The 21,687-nt window shown below is 46.8% G+C and overlaps 1 protein-coding gene across 1 annotated transcript in view; it reads left to right on the top strand.

Moving 5' to 3' along the window:
• LOC138679350 (cartilage oligomeric matrix protein-like) overlaps window positions 1-21,687 on the top strand; it is a 674,654-nt gene that overhangs the window by 206,114 nt on the left and 446,853 nt on the right. Inside the window, exon 4 of the mRNA XM_069767792.1 lies at window positions 20,076-20,251. Coding sequence (XP_069623893.1) covers window positions 20,076-20,251 — 176 coding nt within the window. The remainder of the gene's footprint in view (window positions 1-20,075; window positions 20,252-21,687) is intronic.

Below are 21,687 nucleotides of genomic sequence, written 5' to 3'. Positions count from 1 at the left end.
CCAGTCTCTGAAGCAAGGCGTAGAGCACTTACTTCCACGGTGCGCTGGCTACCGGATTCTCCGCCTCAGAGGGAAGCAGCTTGCTCCTGGCTGAACTCCCTCTGATATTCTTCTCCTGTGCTCTGCTTTCCTGCCCACTCTCTGCAATATATTCACTTTAGTGTCTTCTTCCAGGAGCTGCAGCCTTCAGGCTCCAGGACTCCTTCCTCTCCCTCTGTCCTCCTGAAAGGAACTGAACTTTGAACCCCTTTTCCCTCCAGATCAGGATGTTAAATAGGGGCGTTCACCCTAAACAGGCTTAGAGCTCCCCCTTCTGGTCTGGAGTGTGAACATGTAGCATGTGTGTGATACCTGAATGTGGTTGTCTTTCTTTGCCTTCAGACATGACATCACTTCTCTCCCTGAAAGGATAATGACATAACTGCAATGACTAGGACACTGGGGCGCCACACTCCCCCCTGTTAAATCCAGTACTCCGGGACTGGGAAAAGAAGAAAACCAATACATGTTAGCAAAAGACATACAATTTTGAAATGCTATAAACAACTTGTGCAAAAGTGGTGCTTCCCTTTATGGGAGGTGAGGACACTTGAACGTTGCAAAAGTCTTGGTCATGCACAGTTCATGACTCCCAGTTCAGTGAGTGCAAACTTGAAACAACAAGGATCAAGGGTAAACAAAGGGATCCTTTTTAAAAGTATACTGAGAGTTTTGAGTAATTCACTGTCCATTACTCCATTGTCCATTTTAAACCTGTAACAAAGTTATATATATATATATATATATATATATATATATATATATATATATATATATATACACACAGACATTTTCAAACAAACAGCAGCAACCATTAATATTTCCAAGTTTTGTAGTGAATTGGGGTTTGATTTTTGGTGCTACGTGTAGACCTCCGCAGTATAGGGGTTGCTAGTGACCTAACAGGATACAGTATTATCTTTAATATGTGTATAATAAAGTATACTATTTAATCACATTAACCCCTTTTTTGCTTTCTTTGGGAATCCTTAGTATAGATCTGATACGACTACAGCATTATGCATCATTATTGCACAATATAATTATTACATGGACCCAAAAGCGAGTTCTGCTCTTGTTGAGCATTGTTGTTGTTTGGTATATAGTGACCTAACAGGGTCTGCTGTGCTTGCTATCATTGGTGTAGTGCACTGTCTTTTGGCTACACTTCTAGTGAGTCTAGGTAGCACTGGTATGCTGGAGCTCTCAGGACTGCTTCTACTAACTCTAGGCATGGCAGATTCACCGATAGCAGAGGGTGGACTTGCCGAGTCAACTGTTGGCATGGCGTCCTCTGTTGGAGTCTGCTGTTGTTGAGTTACGTCTGGGGTCACATCTGCTGTTTGAATCTGTTGGTGCAGAGTCTCTTTTGGCTCAAGATGGTCTGGCATGGTATTTGGTTCCAGGGTTTTCAGCTGACGAAACATCAAAACAGGTACCACGATGGCCTGATTTATTTGAGTCCAAGACTGGGGAAAGTCTCCAAGAACAGTGTGTATCATCTTCTCCTCTTCCACGGGTGGAGATGTTCCTGGATCTGTTTCTCTATCTCTCAACTTATCAGGGCATATTTTGAGGTGGTCTCTGGATATTGCTGTCGAAGTTTCTCCTCCTTCTTTGCTGATGAGACAGACTTTTGTATTGTCAAAGTTGGATGGCAGGAGGGTATATGGTTCTGCTTCCCATTGGTCGTCAAGTTTGTGTAGTCTCCTTTTCCATTTGAGTACTTGCTCACCTGGTGACAAGGGAATTGCAGGAGCATGCTGGTTGTAGTCCCTTTCTTGTTCTTCTCTGGCTTGGGCTAGACTTCTTTCCACGCATTCCTGCACTTTGCAATACTTTTGCTGTCTTTCTGTATCCCAATCTGCATCTGGTGAGGTATCTTCTGGGGTTAGGACTCCCATGTCTAGATCAACAGGTAACTTACTGGATCTTCCTCTCATCAGGTATGCTGGTGTACAGTTGGTGGAATTCACTGGGATGTGGTTGTACATGTCTACCAAGTCGGGCAAGTTTGCTGGCCATAAGTTTCTTTCTTCCAATGGCAAAGTTTTCAGTAAGTCAATCACCACTTGGTTCATCTTTTCGCACATCCCGTTGGTTTGTGGGTGATATGGTGTCGTTCTGATTTTTTTACACCCATATAAATTGCAGAATTCTTGGAACACTTCCGCTTCAAAGCCTGGTCCTTGATCAGTCAGTGCCTTCTCTGGGTACCCGTGTGGTCTACAGAAGTACTGCTGGAAGGCTTTGGCTGCTGTCCTTGCTGTCAGATCTTTGACAGGCACAACTACCAGAAATCTGGAGTAGTGGTCCACGATGATTAGAGCGTAGACATAGCCTGACCGGCTTGGTGTTAGCTTCACATGATCTAGCACGACCAGTTCAAGCGGCCGTTTGGTGATGATGGGCTCTAGGGGAGCCCTTTGGCTGTCACAGTCCGTTCTGCACAGGCTACATGGACCACACTCATGGCACCACTTCTCGATGTTTTTCCTCATACCAATCCAGTAGAATCTTCCCCGAAGTAGGATATCTAACTTCTTCCATCTGAAGTGACCTGCTGCATCGTGGTACGCTTCCAGAACCATTGGCGCATCTTGTCTTGGGACCACTATCTGCCAGACTAACTCATGGGTGCACGGGTCGATGTTTCTCGGGCACAGCTTACCATCGTAGATAAATAATTTACTTTTCTCCTTCCACAGCTGTCGGGTCTCTGGTGGAGCATCTGGGCCAGGGTGCGAGTCGGCTTGTGTCAATAGCTCTTTCACCAGACGGACCGCGGGGTCACTGTCCTGAGTTTCTGCCCATCCATGGTGGGGCAGGAGATTTGGCGTGGCATCCTGCTTGTCCTTGCGCCTGTCCCTCACATGATGGGAAATACTGATCCACCTTGGGGCGATGGAAAGCTGGTAACTCTATCTCTTCGAGTGTCTCTGATTCTTCTCCCATCCCTGGTAAGTTGGGCATTCGGGACAAGGCATCGGCATTCGCATTCTTGTGCCCTGCACGGTATTTGATGGTGAAATCATAATTGGACAACCTGGCCATCCACCGTTGCTCTAAGGCACCAAGTTTTGCTGTGTCCAAGTGCGTCAACGGATTGTTGTCCGTGAAAACGGTGAATCTTGCTGAAGCCAGGTTGTGCTTGAATCTTTCTGTTATGGCCCAGACGATGGCAAGGAACTCCAGCATAAAGGACTGTAATTTTCGGGGTTCCTCTCGGTGGGACGCAGCTTCCTGCTGGCATAAGCGATGACCCTTTCTTTGCCTTTCTGGACCTAGTACAACACGGCTCCCAGTCCCACGTTGCTGGCATCTGTGTACAGCACAAACGGTTGGTCATATTCAGGGTAGGCTAGTACCTCGTCTCCCATCAGAGCCAACTTCAAACAAGTGAAGGACCTCTCCAATCTGTCGTCCCAGTCGAATGGAGTCTTCTTACCCTTGGTATTCTTGGATTGGCCCACTAACAGGTCTTGTAGCGGTGTGGCTTTCTTGGTGAAGTGCTTGATGAATCTTCTGTAGTAGCCTACCAACCCAAGGAACTGCCGGACTTCATGGAGGTTGCTGGGCTTCGGCCAGTCTCTGATCACAATGACCTTGTCAGGGTCTGGGGCCACTCCTTCAGCGCTCACCACATGGCCCAGGTACTGCACTTTGGGCTTTAATAGATGACATTTGGACGGTTTTACCTTTAGGCCAAAGTTGGACAGAGCTTCGAACACCTCTGCCAGGTGCTTCAGGTGGTCCTCATAGGTTTTGGAGAAGATGATGACATCGTCCAAGTACAGCAGGGCGGTTTTGAAATTCTTGTGTCCAAGACAGCACTCCATCATCCTCTGAAACGTTCCTTGGGCGTTGCACAGTCCGAACGGCATGTAGTTAAACTCACAGAGACCCATCGGTGTGGTAAAGGCCGTCTTTTCCTTGTCCTCCTCCGCTACGGGAACCTGCCAGTATCCACTGGTGAGGTCTAAGGTGGAGAAGTAGTTAGCAGATTTTAAAGCAGCTAATGACTCTTCTATTCTGGGCAGTGGGTATGCATCTTTGTGTGCAATGCGGTTTATCTGCCTATAATCAACACACATTCTCATTGTGCCATCCTTCTTCTTGACGAGGACTAATGGGGCTGCCCAGGGGCTACAACTGTCTCTAACTACCCCAGCCTCCTTCATTTCTCGTAACATGTCCTTGGCACACTGATAATGAACTGGAGGTACAGGACATTATCTTTCTTTGATGGGCAGATGATTTCCTGTGGGGATATGATGTTGAATCCCTTTTACCTGCCCAAAATCTAAGGGGTGCTTGCTAAATACCCGCTCATACTCACGGACTACCCTGTAAGCCCCTTGTTTTTGGTGTGATGGGGTAGAGTCAGTGCCCACGTGCAATTTCTGACACCAGTCCTCCATTTGTCCTGCAGAGCCGTTGTCCTCCGCCTGATTGGACGCCTGATTGGACGGGACCAAGGGTTCTGTATCACATTATTATCAACAGTAAACAGTTGGGCAAGTGTGGCATATCTCGTTAGGTGGACCTCTTCCTCTCCACAGTTAAGGACACGTACTGGCACCATCCCCTTGCGGACTTCAACCACCCCTCTGGCTGTCAGGAGGGTGGGCCTACTATCTGAATACACAGGTTCTACCAGGGCTTGGTAATCTTTACCTCTGAGGCCTATTGCTCCCCGACACCATATTAACATTTCACTCCTGGGGGGTATTGCAATGGGGATTGAATCACTCACTGTGACACGGCCAATTTCTCCACCAGTCAGTTCTACCTGCTTTCTCTGCATCAGAGCTCTGATTTCCTTCTGCAGGGCACGATGTTCACTGTAACCACCTGCCATAACAAAACAATAACCTCAGACAGACAATTTTCAATAATATTAGTGCCAATGGTCATCATAGGGTTACATTCACGGTGATCAATATCAACTATCACGATCCCTTGGGACTGTAAATCTACTTTTCCAACTTTAATAGTGATCTCTTTTTACCCCACTTGTGGCAATGGCTGGCCGTTACTGGCTACTATGGTGAAATCATCATCAGGGCCGCAGGGAATGTCAGAATCAGCCCAATAACGCTTATAAAGAATGTAAGGCATAGTGGTCACCTGAGAACCAGTGTCCAACAAAGCGTTCATGGGGATACCGTCAATCACAATGGGGAGAACAGGTCGTCCTCCAACATATTTGGCTCTCCAGTTTTGTGGGCCTGGACGTACTACTCCTGGGGGTTGGCCCTCTGCCCCTGGGGTTGTTCGTTTAAATGACAGTACCTTGCAATGTGGCCAGCTTTATTGCAGCGGTGCCAAATGGGTCGTCCATCCTGATGGTAGCGACAGTTGTCTCTCCCTCTGGTCGGCGGGATCCGCTTCTGTCGTTGCCTGGGAACATCCTCCGGTCCGGAAGCCAGCTGGATCTTCTCCTTAGGGGCCTCCTGTAGGGACTGCACGGTCCGAGCTAAGGCAGCAATGCTCTTGGTCAGCTCCTGCATCTTGAGGTGTAGTCCTGCAGGGGAATCGTTTTCCAGGGTCTGGGCATCGGCCTCAGCAGAGATTTGAGGATCTGGCGCCACCTCCTGGTGGTACGTGAGGGCTTGACACCTAGGAAATACTGCACGGCTGGGCTGTCGCTCCTCTATCACTTGGATGGCCTTGTCTATAAATTGCGCAAAGGCCAGGTCAGGATTCTGCATGGCCATGAGGTGCAGTTGGGCCCTTTGGTTATTGCACAGGAGCACCTCAATTAACCACTCCTTTAAGAGTTTATCTTCATCTTGCACGCTGTTAGGATTAACCTGTTTGATTGCCCGCAGTGTCTCCTGGAGATTAAGGGCATAGTCCCGTAGGCTATCCTGCGGCCTCTGCTTGCAACCATATAACATCAATTTAATTTCTGTAGCGGTGCGGGTGTCAAAGGTGGTTTTAAGCTTTGCAAAGACCTGCTGCACGGTCCCTATATCCGCAGCGGGCCAGGACTTCACCTCTCTCAGAGCCGCTCTAAACAGTTGGCCCGTTACCATGTGAACCTTCTGAGGCTCTGTCAGGGGATAGAACTCAAGCAGGCTGCAGATCCCTTCTTTAAAGTCAGTTAATGTATGCGATTCTCCAGAGTATCGTGGGAGCCAGGCTGCTCCAGGTATGTATGGCATGGAGAAGGGCATTATGGCCGCTGTAGCCCTGGCGGTGTCCGGCTGGCTGATGGAAGTGGCAAGCTCTGCAGGACCCGGCGGCGGTACAAGGCCTGCGGCTGTGCCTATTGCGGGGCCTGGAGGCGCTTCTAGGTCTGCGGCTGCGACCGCCACTACTTCCCTTAGCGGATCGGATTTAGCTATTCCTCCCCTCTGCTAACCTGGTGGAAGTCGGGGCTCATCTCCGGAATCGGCACTTTGCACCGTCTCTTCTGGCGGCTCTGATGCACGGCGTCTCCACTTTTGGCTTTTCAGACAGCAGCACGGCACCCGTCTTCTTGCTTCGCGCTCTTTTTGGCTGGCTCCACCCACAAAGGTATGGCTCCTCCCCTCGCGCTCCACACGGCGCGGCAATGGCGGATTGTGGTGGCAATTTTTGCAACACACAGTCTTTAAGCAAATCACAGTTCGAATACAGTTCTGGCACAGTTCTTAGGCGCACATGACCTAATTTTCAGGCTTAAAGGGACCCTGTCACCTGAATTTGGAGGGAACAATCTTCAGCCATGGAGGCGGGGTTTTGGCGTTTTTGATTCACCCTTTCCTTACCCTCTAGCTGCATGCTGGCTGCAGTATTGGATTGAAGTTCATTCTCTGTCCTCCGTAGTACATGCCTGCACACCGCAATCTTGCCTTGCGCAGGCGTGTACTATGGAGGAAAGAGAATGAACTTCAATCCAATATTGCAGCCAGCATGCAGCCAGCAGGTAAGGAAAGGGTGAATCAAAAACCCCAAAACCCCGCCTCTATGGCTGAAGATTGTTCCCTCCAAATTCAGGTGACAGTGTCCCTTTAAGTAGATCCTGTTGAGTAGGGCGATGGGGTACTCGGCACCGGGTCCTTCGGTTCGGGGGAGATCACGGTGGCTGACCTGGTCCGTGGCCCAAGGGGTGTCCAGTAAAATAGTTTATATATGGGCAAAGTGCAGTAAAGTACGAGGAGACGGATTGCAGTCTTTTACTTTGTTTACTGAAGGCTTCAGACGGTATCCTCAGCCCGGAGCACCAGATGACAGGGCAGGCAGAGTCCGGTCGGTCTGAAGGCAATTCCAGAGTCACCTTGTCCAGGTGGAAATCAGTAGCCTTCCTCTAGCACCTGTGTGTTGTAGTACCTCCCTGCTGAGCTTCTCGGTACGGTCCTCACAACTATTGGAGATGGAATGTCTCTTTCTCTCGTTCCCCCAGATGGTATGGATAGGACAAACCCATATGGCTGGTGACTTGAGACTTTGGTTAGGGACTCTAGCACGCCCCGGCCTCTGAGCGTTGTCACCGTGCCTCCTGGGTATACAAGGGCGGACAGGCAACTTGGAATCACCTGCCCTGCCAGTCTCTGAAGCAAGACGTAGAGCCACTTACTTCCACTGTGCGCTGGCTACTGGATTCTGCGCCTCAGAGGGTAGCAGCTTGCTCCTGGCTGAACTCCCTCTGATATTCTTCTCCTGTGCTCTGCTTTCCTGCGCACTCTCTGCAATAAACTTTAGTGTCTTCTTCCAGGAGCTGCAGCCTTCAGGCTCCAGGACTCCTTCCTCTCCCTCTGTCCTCCTGAAAGGAACTGAACTCTGAACCCCTTTTCCCTCCAGATCAGGATGTTAAATAGGGGAGTTCACCCTAAACAGGCTTAGAGCTCCCCCTTCTGGTCTGGAGTGTGAACATGTTGCATGTGTGTGATACCTGAATGTGGTTGTCTTTCATTGCCTTCAGACATGACATCACTTCTCCCCCTGAAAGGATAATGACATCACTGCGACGACCAGGACACACACCGCACAATTCCCTGACCATTATTGATCAGAGTCTGATTCCCCCACTCCCCAATTGAATTCTGCGCTGAGCATCCATGCTCAATTTTTGCCACATCTTTTTTTGTAACACTTACGTGTGTGTGTCTCGTGGCCGCATTATTCTGATCATTATTGCAGATCAGAGTCTGTGCCAAAGGACTTCTTTTTTTTCTATGAATCATTATTATTATTTATTTATATAGCACCATTAATTCCATGGTGCTGTACATGAGAAAGGGGTTACGTACAGAGTTATAGATATCGTTTACAGTAAAGAAATTTACAATGACAGACTGGTACAGAGGGGACAGGACCCTGTGCTTGCGGACTTACATTCTATGGGATAATGGGGAAGAGACAGAAGGTCGGGGGTGCGGCAGCTCTGGTGGTGATGAGGCGGCAGCTCTGGTATGGTGAGGCAGCAGCTCTGGTGGTGGTGAGACTGCAGCTCGGGTGGTGGTGAGTCGGCAGCTCGGGTGGTGGTGAGGCGGCAGCTCGGGTAGTGGTGAGGCAGCAGAATGGTTATTGCAGGATGTAGGCTTTACGCAAGAGATGGGTTTTCAGGTTCTTGTGAATGAAACCAATGGCGCCAGCGTAATTTAGGTCCCCTGCTGCAAATAGTATGACAATCCGACTCTTTTGTCCCAATGTGCAAAGTTGAAAAATGAAAGACCTTAAATTTGCACTAGGGTATGTCCTATATATCTGCCATTCAGTCTGATTTAACAATGAATGAACTTGCTGGCAGCTCATCCAGCGAAGAAGAGAATAAACCCGTGGTGGTTTAAAACCGACCCTTATTAGTTACTATTGTTTCTATAGCCGTATGTTCCTTATCTACCACCATGGGCTGAACTAGTGTCTCGCTAGTTCAAAAATACTTAGCAAATGAAGTATCGATGAAATATATATTAAAAAGAGAATAAAATTAAGTAAATAAATCAGTGAGACCACACTCGTTCTGGTGAAAGAGGATACCTGTTGTCTGGTGATGTCTTTCAGAACGCTGGTGTCTGTGGTGCCCACTTGTAGTCCTTTCGCAATATGGAATCGCTGAATGTTTTGCAGAGATCGAACATCCCGGGGCACTGTCCCGGCCGGGGACAAGCGTCCCTCGGGAACCTGAACCCTCGTGAAGTGGGAGCCGAATACCGCTATGAATGCCAGTAGGTCCACTGTGAGAACAGGACCTTGCGTGATGTCACGGTCACGTGATGGTTCACGTGACTGGCTACAGAGAGCATAATGGACCAATCTTCCTACGTGTTTTGGAATTCACGGATTCCTTTGTCAGGGATGGTCCGTAGATAGTCCTAAGTGCCTTTATAGTTACCGGCAATCTTGCGTCAGCCTCTCACACATTTAAAGCAAACAGCTCTATCTCGCTGTTGAGACCCTCAGGTATCAAAGTGTCCATTTCAAAAATCATTCTGGTTTCTTCCCTGGACATTTGTTGGATATAGTTACCCTTTCTCCAGCTCTTTTGAACTATTTTGAGGCCTGTGATGATAATGCCTTTAATTGAGCCCCCATGGTGGATCAAGAAATGATTAGATAGTGTGTGGCCAGTAAATTTGTTTCCCACAGGGCCATCTCAGTTAATATCAGGGCCATCTCAGTTAAAACTGTGCAGGGTGCTACCCCCCATGTTGTCAGCAGGTCAGGTGATTCAGTATATGTCGCCTTGCACTTTCCCGAACTCTCTGTCAAGCTTCTGGACACCTTTGCTGGTGAGAAGGATAAGTTTCGTACATTTAGGTAGAGTTTCAAATTGTTGTTTTCACTTAAGGTACCTTCACACTAAACGACGCTGCAGCGATCCAGACAACGATCCGGATCGCTGCAGCGTCGCTGTTTGGTCGCTGGAGAGCTGTCACACAGTTAACCACGTTAACCAATCTAAGACCCTCGGCTTTATTTTCTAAAAAGTTTTCCTCTGTGGAAAGGAATTATGAGGTGGGTAACCTGGAGTTACTAGCAATTAAATCGGCTTTTGAAAAATAGAGGCATTTTTGAAGGGGGCTGTCCATCAAATCACGGACTACAAGAACCTGGTTTATATTGAACTGGCCAAACGTTTAACCCCGAGGCAAGCGACGTGGTCACTTTTTTTTTCTCTATTTCAGTTTTCCATCACTTTCAGGCCGGGATCCAAGAATGTGAAAGCAGCTTGGACCCAATATCTCCTCCTGAATCTCCTTCCTCCATTCTTCAGCACGTGGTGGTTGTGGGTGAAGTTTCCCTGGCGTTAGAGCGGGAGAGTCGGGAGGCCCAGTCTCTTTGTGCCTGTCCAGTATTGGATAAGGGTGCTCTGGCAATTCCATGACTCTGCTCTTAGTGGGCATCCAGTAATCTCAGCCACGCGCAAAGCCATCCTAGACTGTTTTGGTAGTCTTCATTGGCTTCTGATGTTGCTGTATTTGTGTCTTCCTGAGACATGTGCCCGCGCTAAAACCTCTCATAACCAGCCAGCCAGGGAATTGGTGCCATTGCCAATTCCAGATAGACCTTGGACCCATCTGTCCATGGATTTTATCATGGACCTTCCTCCTTCTAATGGTAAAATTGTGATCTGGGTGGTGGTGGATAGGTTCAGCAAACAAGCGCATTTTGTACCATTGGCAGGGCTGCCTAATGCGGAAACTTTGTTGAAATTTTTCATTGAGCATGTTGTGCGGTTACATGGTGTTCCTGTGAGTGTGGTCTCTGATTGAGGGGTACAATTTGTATCTATGTTCTGGAGGGCTTTTTGCAAAAGGCTGGGTATCGGTTTGACCTTTTCTTCAGCCTATCATCCTGAAACCAACAGTCAGACTGAGAGGACAAATCAATCTTTGGAGCAGATTTTATGGTGCCTTGCCACATCACATCAGGATGATTGGTGATCTTCATTACCATTGGCAGAATTTGCATTTAATAATCGTATTACTCAGTCCTCTGGTACTTCCCCGTTATTTTGCAATTTTGGTTTCCACCCCCATTTTGGTGAATTTTCTTGGCTTGATTCAGGGTGTCCTCATGCTGATGTTGCAATTCATCTGTTGGGGGAGGTCTGGGAGTAGGTCCAAAGGAACATTGGGGAGCCTCAGGGCAAGTATACATTTTTTGCTGATAAACGATGGTCTGAGGGGCTGGAATTCCAAGTAGAGGATAAGGTATGGTTATCCACTAAGAATATAATATTTTGGAGGTAGTTATACCGTGGGTATCCTTCTCAGGGGACTCTCTGTCTTGTCCACCTCCTGTTTTGGTGGATGATCAGACCGAGTATGAGGTGGAATGGATTGTGGATTCCCGGATGCTCTGCTGTTCACTTCAGTATCTGATCCATTGGAAAGGTTAAGGTCCGGAGGATAATAATAATAATAATAATAATAATTTTATTTATATAGCGCCAACATATTCCGCAGCGCTTTACAAATTATAGAGGGGACTTGTACAGACAATAAACATTACAGCATAACAGAAATACAGTTCAAAACAGATACCAGGAGGAGTGAGGGCCCTGCTCGCAAGCTTACAAACTATGGGGAAAAGGGGAGACACGAGAGGTGGATGGTAACAATTGCTTTAGTTATTCGGACCAGCTATAGTGTAAGGCTCAGGTGTTCATGTAAAGCTGCATGAACCAGTTACCTGCCTAAGTATGTAGCAGTACAGACACAGAGGGCTAATACTGCATAAAGTGTATGAGAACATGATGCGAGGAACCTTTTTTTTTTTTTTTTTTTTTTATTATAAATAGGCCACACAGGGATCGTTAGGTTAATGCATTGAGGCGGTAGGCCAGTCTGAACAAATGAGTTTTTAGGGCACGCTTAAAACTGTGGGGATTGGGGATTAATCGTATTAACCTAGGTAGTGCATTCCAAAGAATCGGCGCAGCACGTGTAAAGTCTTGGAGACGGGAGTGGGAGGTTCTGATTATTGAGGATGCTAACCTGAGGTCATTAGCGGAGCGGAGGGCACGGGTAGGGTGGTAGACTGATACCAGGGAGGAGATGTAGGGTGGTGCTGAGCCATGGAGTGCTTTGTGGATGAGGGTAGTAGTTTTGTACTGGATTCTGGAGTGGATGGGTAGCCAGTGTAATGACTGGCACAGGGTAGAGGCATCGGTGTAACGGTTGGTGAGGAATATGATCCTGGCTGCAGCATTCAGGACAGATTGGAGCGGGGAGAGTTTTGCAAGAGGATCGGTCTTGGGTACCGGCTCGCTCGGTATATGCGGATTGGTTCGTCCGGGCCTTTCATGCTTGGTATCTGGGGAAGCCTGGGGGGGTCCGGTGGCCCACCATTGAGAGGGGGGTGCTGTCATGATCCAATCCGGGGTTTGTTTTTGATTATTGTCTCTGGATGGTCATGCGGGGGTTAATCTTCCTTGCCTCGTTTTGGGATCTGTCTGGCTATTTCAGTCCACTCTGATCTGCAAGGAGTGTCAGTTATAGTTTCTGTCTCTAGCAGCTGACCCATTATACCCTGATTTGTTCTCTGCCCGTTTACCTAGGTCCCGTTCCTGTGTTCCCCTGTGACTTCGCTCGTTGTAGTACTCGCTTGTCGTGTTGTGACCCCTGGCATTTGTCTTGGTTTGTCCTCTGACCTGTTTGACTGTCTTGCATCTCGGGCTTTCCTGCTTATGATCGGCTCTGACTTCTTTGACTTATTTCTGACCACATGTATGCTGTGACCTCTGGTACTTCATTACCTCTCTGTTGCTGACCCGGCTTTTTCTGACTACTCTTTCTCCACCTAGTGGCTTCTGCTTGCTGCTCTGTGATTTCACTGTGAGTGTACCTTTTTTCGTTCACCCGCACCCCCTGGTGGAGGTTGTGTGCTGCAGCACTGCAGCAGGCAGTACATGTACATTTCATCACCAATTTACCTATAACAAGCAATGTTATGTGTATCAAGAAAATCGTCCAGCCCTTTTTTTTAAAGCTGTTATAGTGTCTGCCATTACTTCCTCTTGTGGTATGGCATTCCATAGTTTGACTGCTCTGTGAAGAACCCTTTCCTGTATGTCTGCCGGAATCGCCTTTCTTCCACCCATAATGAGTGCCCCCTAACTCTCAGTATGGTCTTTTTAAGGAATAAGTCATGTGCCAGTGTTTTGTACTGGTCACACATACATTTATGCATGTAAACGAGATCTCCTCTGAGGTGACTTTTTTCTAAGCTAAACAAGCCCAACTTTTCCAACCTCTCATCATATGAGAGACCTTCCATCCCTTGTAATAATCTAGTTGCCCGTCTTTCAACTGATTCTAACATTTTAATATCCTTTTTAAAATGTGGAGCCCAAAACTGTATCCCATATTCTAGATGTGGCCTCACCAGTGATTTGTTAATGGGTAACAATACATTGGGATTGCAGGATTTTATCCCTTTTTATGCACCCTAAAATCTTGTTTGCTTTTGCAGCTGCTGTTTGACATTAAGTACTGCTGCTCAGCTAACTTGTAACAAGAATACCCAAGTCCTTCTGTTCTGTCCCGAGTTTACTCCCATTTAATGTCTATGCAGTGTAAGGAGGCTAATGGCCGCATAATCAATGGGAGGTGCGTGTCACAGGGATGGCCCAGAGAATTTTTCTTTAGTGCACATAAGCACTAGGATGTTGTTTAGTGCACCTGGGACCATGTTGCGGGTAGCTATGAGGGATGGGCGGGTCTGGCTAGCCTCACCCACAGGTGAGGTGTAATAGGCCAGGACTCTAAATGGTTTTGGGACTTGTGCAAGGAAAGGGGAGTGTTTAATTGCTCAGAGGGGAGCCAGAATGACTCTAAGGGAGCCCCACCACAGCAGGCAGCTGTAGGGTTTCCTGGTGGTGTGATGCATAAAGAAGATGAGGTAGTGCCCCCTAAGGTCTATGTCCCAGAGTTAGGGGTGAGTGGGGAAAAGTGTGGGTCTGACCAACTTGGGGAGTTACCAGAGGTCACCAACAGTGTGACCGTTAACAACGGGGTAGCTCTAGGAAAGGGGTCAGACACCTGTTTAAGTGGGGACTTGTTGTTCTAGGGTGACAGACTGAGTAGTGATGACTCCCATTCAGACTGTGACACAAGGGAAAAAGAGTGCAGTAAGGTGGACTTGGGTACAGATGGCAAGTCTTCCTCTCGTCGCAGCAGACATGGCGGCTGCAGAAAGACAGGGTAAGGGGCAAACAAGTTTAATGCCCTTGATAAGGAGGTCACTTTATCACTGACAAACTCCAGTACAGAGGTAGCCGATGACATGGGGAAAATAAAACTGATCCAGTGTGGTGGTAGGAATCCAACAACTAAAATTGCAGTTGGAGAAGAAATCTGAGTAAAAACAGAAAGCCTGCAGGAGAAGCTGTCCGAATTGACCGCTGCCACCAGACAAATCGACAAACTGACAAAGGAAATGTGCATGTGGAAAGAGTGAGCCAACAGTTTCCGCCAGGAGAAAGAACATGACGAGATCTGTCAACAGCTGGTGAATAAGAGGTTGAAGGTGCTGAGTATGGAAGCCGCCAGCTGGATCTGGTGCGCCACCTGGAGTCCAAGCTCTTGGCAGCCAAGGCTCAGCTTGGAGAGAAGGAAGCGCCAGAGCAGAAGCTGTTTCATACCATCCGTTCCACCAAGGAGAAGCTGTGTTCTGCTCGGCAGGAGGATGCAGAACACGTGTCTCAGCTGGAAATGACCTGCTGCAACAAAGCGCAGGAGTTTGAGGACCTCATCAAAGAGTTTTCTCGTGAGAAGCAAAATGTGGCATATTTACAGGCCGAATTAAAGTTTCTGAAAGAACAGAAATCTGAGGAAATTGCAGCTTTGGAGTCAAAAATAATTTCAATATGAAAAGTGAGGACACAAAGTGAACAAGCATTCTGGGAACTGTCCGCAGACTTGGAGGAGAAGAGTGTATGTTTCAGAGAAGCCCATGAGAAGCATCAGCAGGAGCTTCTCTGGAGAGAGAACGAGCAGTGCTGCCTGGCAGGGGAGCGGGATGAAGTACTCTTAGAGCTCAAGATCGAGCAGGAGGCTAAGCAGGAGGCTAAGGCCCAGCTCCAGAAATACATGGACGGACGCAAAAACGAGTTCTCCCCTCTACAGAACTAACTGTTGTGCTTTCTCAATCTGATCGCAATGAAGGAGAGTGAGCTGGAGATTCTGACCAAAGAAGTGGCCTTCAGGGAAGAAGAGCTCCAGCAGGGGAAGTGCCACACAGATGATCTCACAAGGGAGGTCAACGTATTGGAAAACTGCTCTGACTCTCAGGATGAGAAGATCAAACGCTATATCCATGGAGGTGAGACTTTGCTCTTCCAGGGCATGGTAGAGGTACCCGAGGATGTGCGGGAATCTTGTGCCAGTGAGGCTGTGCATGAGGTACTTAGAACAGCGATTGAAGCGTGCAGAGTAAACTGGGTGCCAGAGTCTAAGCAGTTAGTTATACTGTTGACAAGGGAAGTTACAGTGACGCGGGTGGCTATCCTGAGTAACATGCACTGCCTTTGCACAAAACGGAGGATCTTGTTGAGGAATCAGGAAGCAGCTCGATGTCTGGAACATGCAAAGAAAGCTCAAGGTAGGATGGAATTGGTGGAGGACATCGTTCAAGTGCCCGGGTATCTGGTGAGAAAAATCAATGCGACATTGAAAGTTGGAAAAGTAATGCAGGAGATTGTAGATAAGTCTGGTGTGGCGAGTGTGATGATTACAGCTGATGACGAAGCCCAGGTAGCTGGTGAAGATGTGATGGCTCCATTCCTCATTGTCAGATCAATGGAGAGCCTTAAGAATATCTGAGTACTCCTTAAATATTGTGTGGTGTACTTAACAGAGCTAAAGCAGCTAAAATTGGACAGGCAGCAGATCAATAAACAGCTGCAAGAAATTTTTTCCCCAAGCACAGCTGCACCCTCCCCATTGAGGTGCAGCCTGTCCCTACCGTAGAGCCTGTAGCTGACAGAGAAGTCAGACCAGTTCTCCAGGAACCCAAACCCTTCCTTCTTGCACCAATTTCTAAGCAACTTATTTATCTCCATAAGTTCCTGCTGCCTGTCTAGTGAAGCTCGTGGCACTGGCAGTATTTCTGAAAACACCACCATGGAAGTCCTGACCTTCAGCTGCTCTCCAAGTTCCCTGTAATCATTCTTATGGACCTTCCACCTCCCTCTAACTATGTCATTGGTACCGATGTGTACCATGACTGCTGGATTTTCCCCAGATCCACCCAGTAATTTGTCTTTTTGGTCCGCAATATATCGAATCCGAGCACCCGGCAAGCAACACACTGTACGGCATTCTTAGTCTCAGAGGCAGATTACCACCATTTGTCTGGCCTTTGCTGCACTCCTATTTCCCTCCTTCCTACAGCAGTCATTTGTCTGGTAGCTAGGAGTCCTGCTGCTGTGATCCCAGTGCTGGGCTTTTATTCCTAATATCAGCCAAACAGGCATATTTACTATGTTGTGCCAGATCAGGACTGGGCTCCCTGGCACTTTTCCCCTATCCCTTCTGGGTAATCAGCTGCATACTTCTCAGTCCTTATCTTCCCCACCTCCACCCTCCTCCATATCACTGACCCCAGCCAGCGCAAGCTCAGTGAGCTCTAAACTCCTCTCCAGGTTTGCAATGCTCCTGGCAGGGCCGGCGTTAGGGGCAGGCAGACTAGGCAGCTGCCTAGGGCCCCCACTGCCCTAGGGGCCCCCAGCCAGGGGCGGACACACTGCTGATGGCACTGCTCCAGGGCCCAGCGGTGGAGGGGGGCCCCTGCAGGCAGGCCCGGTATTGTGCAGGATCGGGCCCCTCTCACTCCCTCCTATAATCATGGAGCACCCAGTGCCAGGGAGAGAGCGGGGCGCGAAGTGCAGGAGATCAAAAAGGGGGCGTGTCATGCAGGGAGAGACGCTGGCCAATGAACGCTTTCCTTACCTCACCATGACCAAACTGAGGAGAGCGCTCACTGGTTGCTGTCCTCCTGCATGGCGCGTCCCAATCGTGAGTACTCACCCCTACAGTCAGGTGAGGTGTCCCCCCCCCCCCCGCACAGCACATAGAGACAGCAGTGGAGGAAGAGAGCCTTAGGGGGTCTTCTGCTCCCTCCACTGTTCTGTCCCCAGCAGGCTGCAGCGTCTCCTCACTGTGAAGAGATGGGGGAGGAGCTCACTGCACGAGACAGCAGGTAGAACCAGGGGGCTGATATCAGTGCTGTCTGCTCTGTGCCCCATCCCCCACAGTGGGGTCTGCAGCCCTCTGCAACTGAACTATGTGACCTCATCCAGGGCTCATCTGATCACCTATACAAGATTAGTATGTGTGTATATATGTGCTTGTATGTATGTATGTGTGTGTGCATCTGTCTGTATGTTTCTATCTGTCTGTATATCTGTGTATGTATGTACGGCATATCTGTGTATGTATGGTATATTTGTATGGCTGTGTGTGTATGCATGTACAGTATGTGTATGTCTGTGTGTATGTATGTACAGTATCTGTGTATGCAATAAATTTCTTTGGATATATGGTATATATGTATGTTTATGTGCATGTACATACAGTATATGTGTATGTATATGTGTGTACGGTATGTGCATACTATGTGTATATACTGTATGTGTGTATGTATGGTACATGTATGTGTATCTGTATGTTCGGTATATATATATGTACGGTATGTGTATTTGGGTGTATGTATGGTATATGTATGTACGGTATTTGTTTGAATGTACGGTATATGCATGTGTGTATGTACGGTATGTGTATGTATGACGGTATACGTATGTGTATCTGTGCATGTAAGGTATATGTATGTGTTTGCATATACTGTATTTGTATGTATATCTGTGTGTATGTACGGTGAATGTATGTACGGTATGTGTCTACTATATGTGTATATAACTATGTGTATGCATGTAAGGTATATGTCTGTGTATGTATGTACGGTATGTGTATCTGTGTATGTATGGTATATGTGTGTACGGTATTTGTTTGAATGCACGGTATATGCATGTGTGTATGACGGTATATGTATGTGTATCTGTGTGCATGTAAGGTATATGTATGTGTTTGCATATACTGTATTTGTATGTATATCTGTGTATATGTATACGGTGTATGTACGGTATGTGTATACTATATGTGTATATAACTGTATGTGTGTATGCATGTAAGGTATATGTCTGTGTATGTATGTACGGTATGTGTATCTGTGTGTATGTACGGTGTATGTATGTACAGTATATGCCGGAACAAAAATCATTGTTCTCATCAGCACATCGCCCAGTTAAACCTGCAGATATGCTGCTAAGATGATACTGTATGGGGACAGATTGATTTACTTGTGATCATTCTGTCCCCATCATTATTCCTCAGCAGGTGTAAAGAGGCTGGGAAACAAGTGGCGAATGACTTCAATATTGTTAATCACACTCGTGTAGTGGCCTGAAATCAGCGCATGTAGCTACAACCAAAATGTTTGTTTGATGGTGCAATATGTTAGCATTTGGGGCCCCATTTTAAATATTTGCCTAGGGCCCCACTTTGCCTAAAACCGGCCCTGGCTCCTGGAGTGCCCCAGTCTGTAGTGGAAGATGTATCAGAGGTCTATTATACTAGTTCTACTTTGTGGAAATTGATGCCACTTTAGTGTTATGTGACAATATTGTTTTGAAATGTGGAGACTCTAATTTGGGTTTCCATCTGATGGATTGCCTGCAGTGGAAGGTGTGTCAGAGGCCTATTATACTGTTTCTCCTCTATGGATATTGATGCCACTTTAGTGGTGGATGACAATAATTTTTTGAATTGTGGAGACTCTAAGTTGGGTCTCCATACGATGGGTTGTCTATAGTAGAAGGTGTGTCAGAGGTGTGTCAGAGGCCTATTTTACTATTTCTATTCTGTGGAAATTAATGCCACTTTAGTGGTGTGTGACAATAATTTTTTTGAAATGTGGAGACTCCAAGTGGGGTCTCTGTCTGGTGGGTTGCCTGTAGTAGAAGGTATGTCAGAGGCCTATTATATTGTTTCTACTCTGTGGAAATTAGTGCCACTTTAGTGGTGTGTGGCAAGACTTTTTTGAAATGTGGAGATTCTAAGATGGGTCTCCATCTGGCAGTTGCCTGTAGTAGAAAGTGTGTCAGAGGCCTATTATTCTGTGGATATTGATGCCAGTTTAGTGGTGTGTGACAATAATTTTTTTAAATGTGGACTGTCCAAGCTGGGTCTCCATTTGGTGGGTTGCCTGTGTAAGTAGGGCTCACAGACAGGCAGGACTGCACTTACTTTCACACAACGACCTGTGTTACTTTCCTTACATTTTTCTTCCAATAGTACTGTATGAAACTGATGTTTTTGCCATCTGAGTGTGGCTGGAAAAAAAAATTGGAGGTGTTGCATGAGGTATCAGGGCTCCCAGCTAGAAAGGCTTACACTGCTCCCTTCACCACCACATCCTCATTGAAACTTCAAGCTGTAAATGCTGACCCAGACCCTGATACCTCATGCATGGCCCATGGCTGACTGCAGCTGTGTCATTTGCAAATATCTACTGTAGGTCAATTATGGCCATTTTTCATGCTGTCTGGCCCTAATTTTAGCTTTTTGGGAAGCTTTTTGTCACTCCTTAAGGTGTTGTTTGCTCTCCCATTAAAATTAATGGGGTTTGTGTATGTTCGTCGAGCCAATTCGAACCTTGAAAGGTTCTCTCATCTGTACTTACATTAGCTTCTAACCTCCAGCCAGTCAGAAGATGCCCTTACAAGATGGCACCACGGAGCGGTGCTGAAGAACGGTGAAAACGCTGGAGAGTGAGTTTATGACTGGGGCGATAGATCTTTAAAGCTACTGAGATACTTTTTTTGACACGTATGAATATGGTGTGAAAAAATGAAAGGTTTTAGAGTTTGAAAGTGCAACTAACTTTTAAGAATTTTAAGACTTTTCTATTCTTGCAGAGGTATAGAAAAACAACACATCATGGCTAATTACTGTTAAGAAAATGTAATAAAGTATTATTTTTGTTATTTTATTTTAAGGTGTGTATTTACAATTAACTACTTGTTATTTGATTCTTCATAGGTATACATGCAATTCCCAGTAAAAGTCAAGTTGTTACTATAGCTTATCCCAAAAAATGTCTTCCTAATCCCTGCTTCTCAGGAGTCACTTGTACTGAAACTCCATCTGGATTTAAGTGTGGTTCATGTCCACCTGGCTATACTGGAAATGGAACTGTCTGTACTGACATTAATGAGGTAAAGTATTTTCATATTACCTGTATTCCAAAGGCAATATTGCCCAATTCATTGACATGTTCGCTTCTTTAACTAATGAGCTAGTCAGAGAAAGTATTCCCTAAAAATCAAGATAATAGAATGGATCCTGTCTGTCCAGAGTCTTGGATGTACCCCTGGTTTCTAAATTGGTTTCAGTTAGACTTGAAATACACAGGCTTGATTACTTGTATAGTGATAAAAGGCGACAATTCCTCCATTATACATAGCCACAATATCCACCAAATATGTCTTTATTCTACCTGTGCTTAGGCCAACAGGTAGTGTATGTCAGCCTTAACCCCTTCACGACATGCGCCGTACTAGTACTGCGCATGCCGTGTCACCCCCTTTGATGTGGGCTCCGGCGGTGAGCCCACATCAAAGTCGCGACATGTCAGCTGTTTTGTACAGCTGACTTGTGCGCGCAATAGCGGCGGGTGAAATCGCTATTCACCCGCCGCTATTAACCTGTTAAATGCCGCTGTCAAACACAGACAGCGGCATTTAACTACCGCATCCGGCCGGGCGGCCGGATATGACGTCATCGCCGACCCCCGTCACATGATCGGGGGTCGGCGATGCATCAGGAAGGTAACCATAGAGGTCCTTGAGACCTCTATAGTTACTGATGCAGGCCTGCTGTGAGCGCCCCCCTGTGGTCGGCGCTCACAGCACACCTGCATTTCAGCTACATAGCAGCGATCTGATGATCGCTGCTATGTAGCAGAGCCGATCAGGCTATGCCAGCTTCTAGCCTCCCATGGAGGCTATTGAAGCATGGCACAAGTAAAAAAAAATGTTTTTAAAAATATGAAAAAAATATAAAAAATATAAAAGTTTAAATCACCCGCCTTTCGCCCCATCCTAAATAAAACAATAAAAAAAAAAATCAAACATACACATATTTGGTATCGCCGTGTTCAGAATCGCCCGATCTATCAATTAAAAAAAAGCATTAACCTGATCGCTAAACGGCGTAGCGAGAAAAAAATCCGAAACGCCAGAATTACGTTTTTTTGGTCGCCGCGACATTGCATTAAACTGCAATAACGAGCGATCAAAAGAACGTATCTGCGCAAAAATGGTATCATTAAAAACATCAGCTTGGCACGCAAAAAATAAGCCCTCACGCGACCCCAGATCACGAAAAATGGAGACGCTACGGGTATCGGAAAATGGCACTTTTTTTTTTTTTTTTTTTTAGCAAAGTTTGAAATTTTTTTTCACCACTTAGATAAAAAATAACCTAGTCATGTTAGGTGTCTATGAACTCGTAATGACCTAGAGAATCATAATGGCAGGTTAATTTTAGCATTTAGTGAACCTAGCAAAAAAGCCAAACAAAAAACAAGTGTAGGATTGCACTTTTTTTGCAATTTCACCGCACTTGGATTTTTTTTCCCGTTTTCTAGTAA

Source organism: Ranitomeya imitator, chromosome 1 (genome assembly GCF_032444005.1).
Source record: "Ranitomeya imitator isolate aRanImi1 chromosome 1, aRanImi1.pri, whole genome shotgun sequence".
In the NCBI taxonomy this organism is placed as follows: Eukaryota; Metazoa; Chordata; class Amphibia; order Anura; family Dendrobatidae; genus Ranitomeya; species Ranitomeya imitator.
The sequence above is the reverse complement of the archived record's forward strand: the minus strand, read 5'-3'. Positions and strand labels throughout refer to the sequence as shown.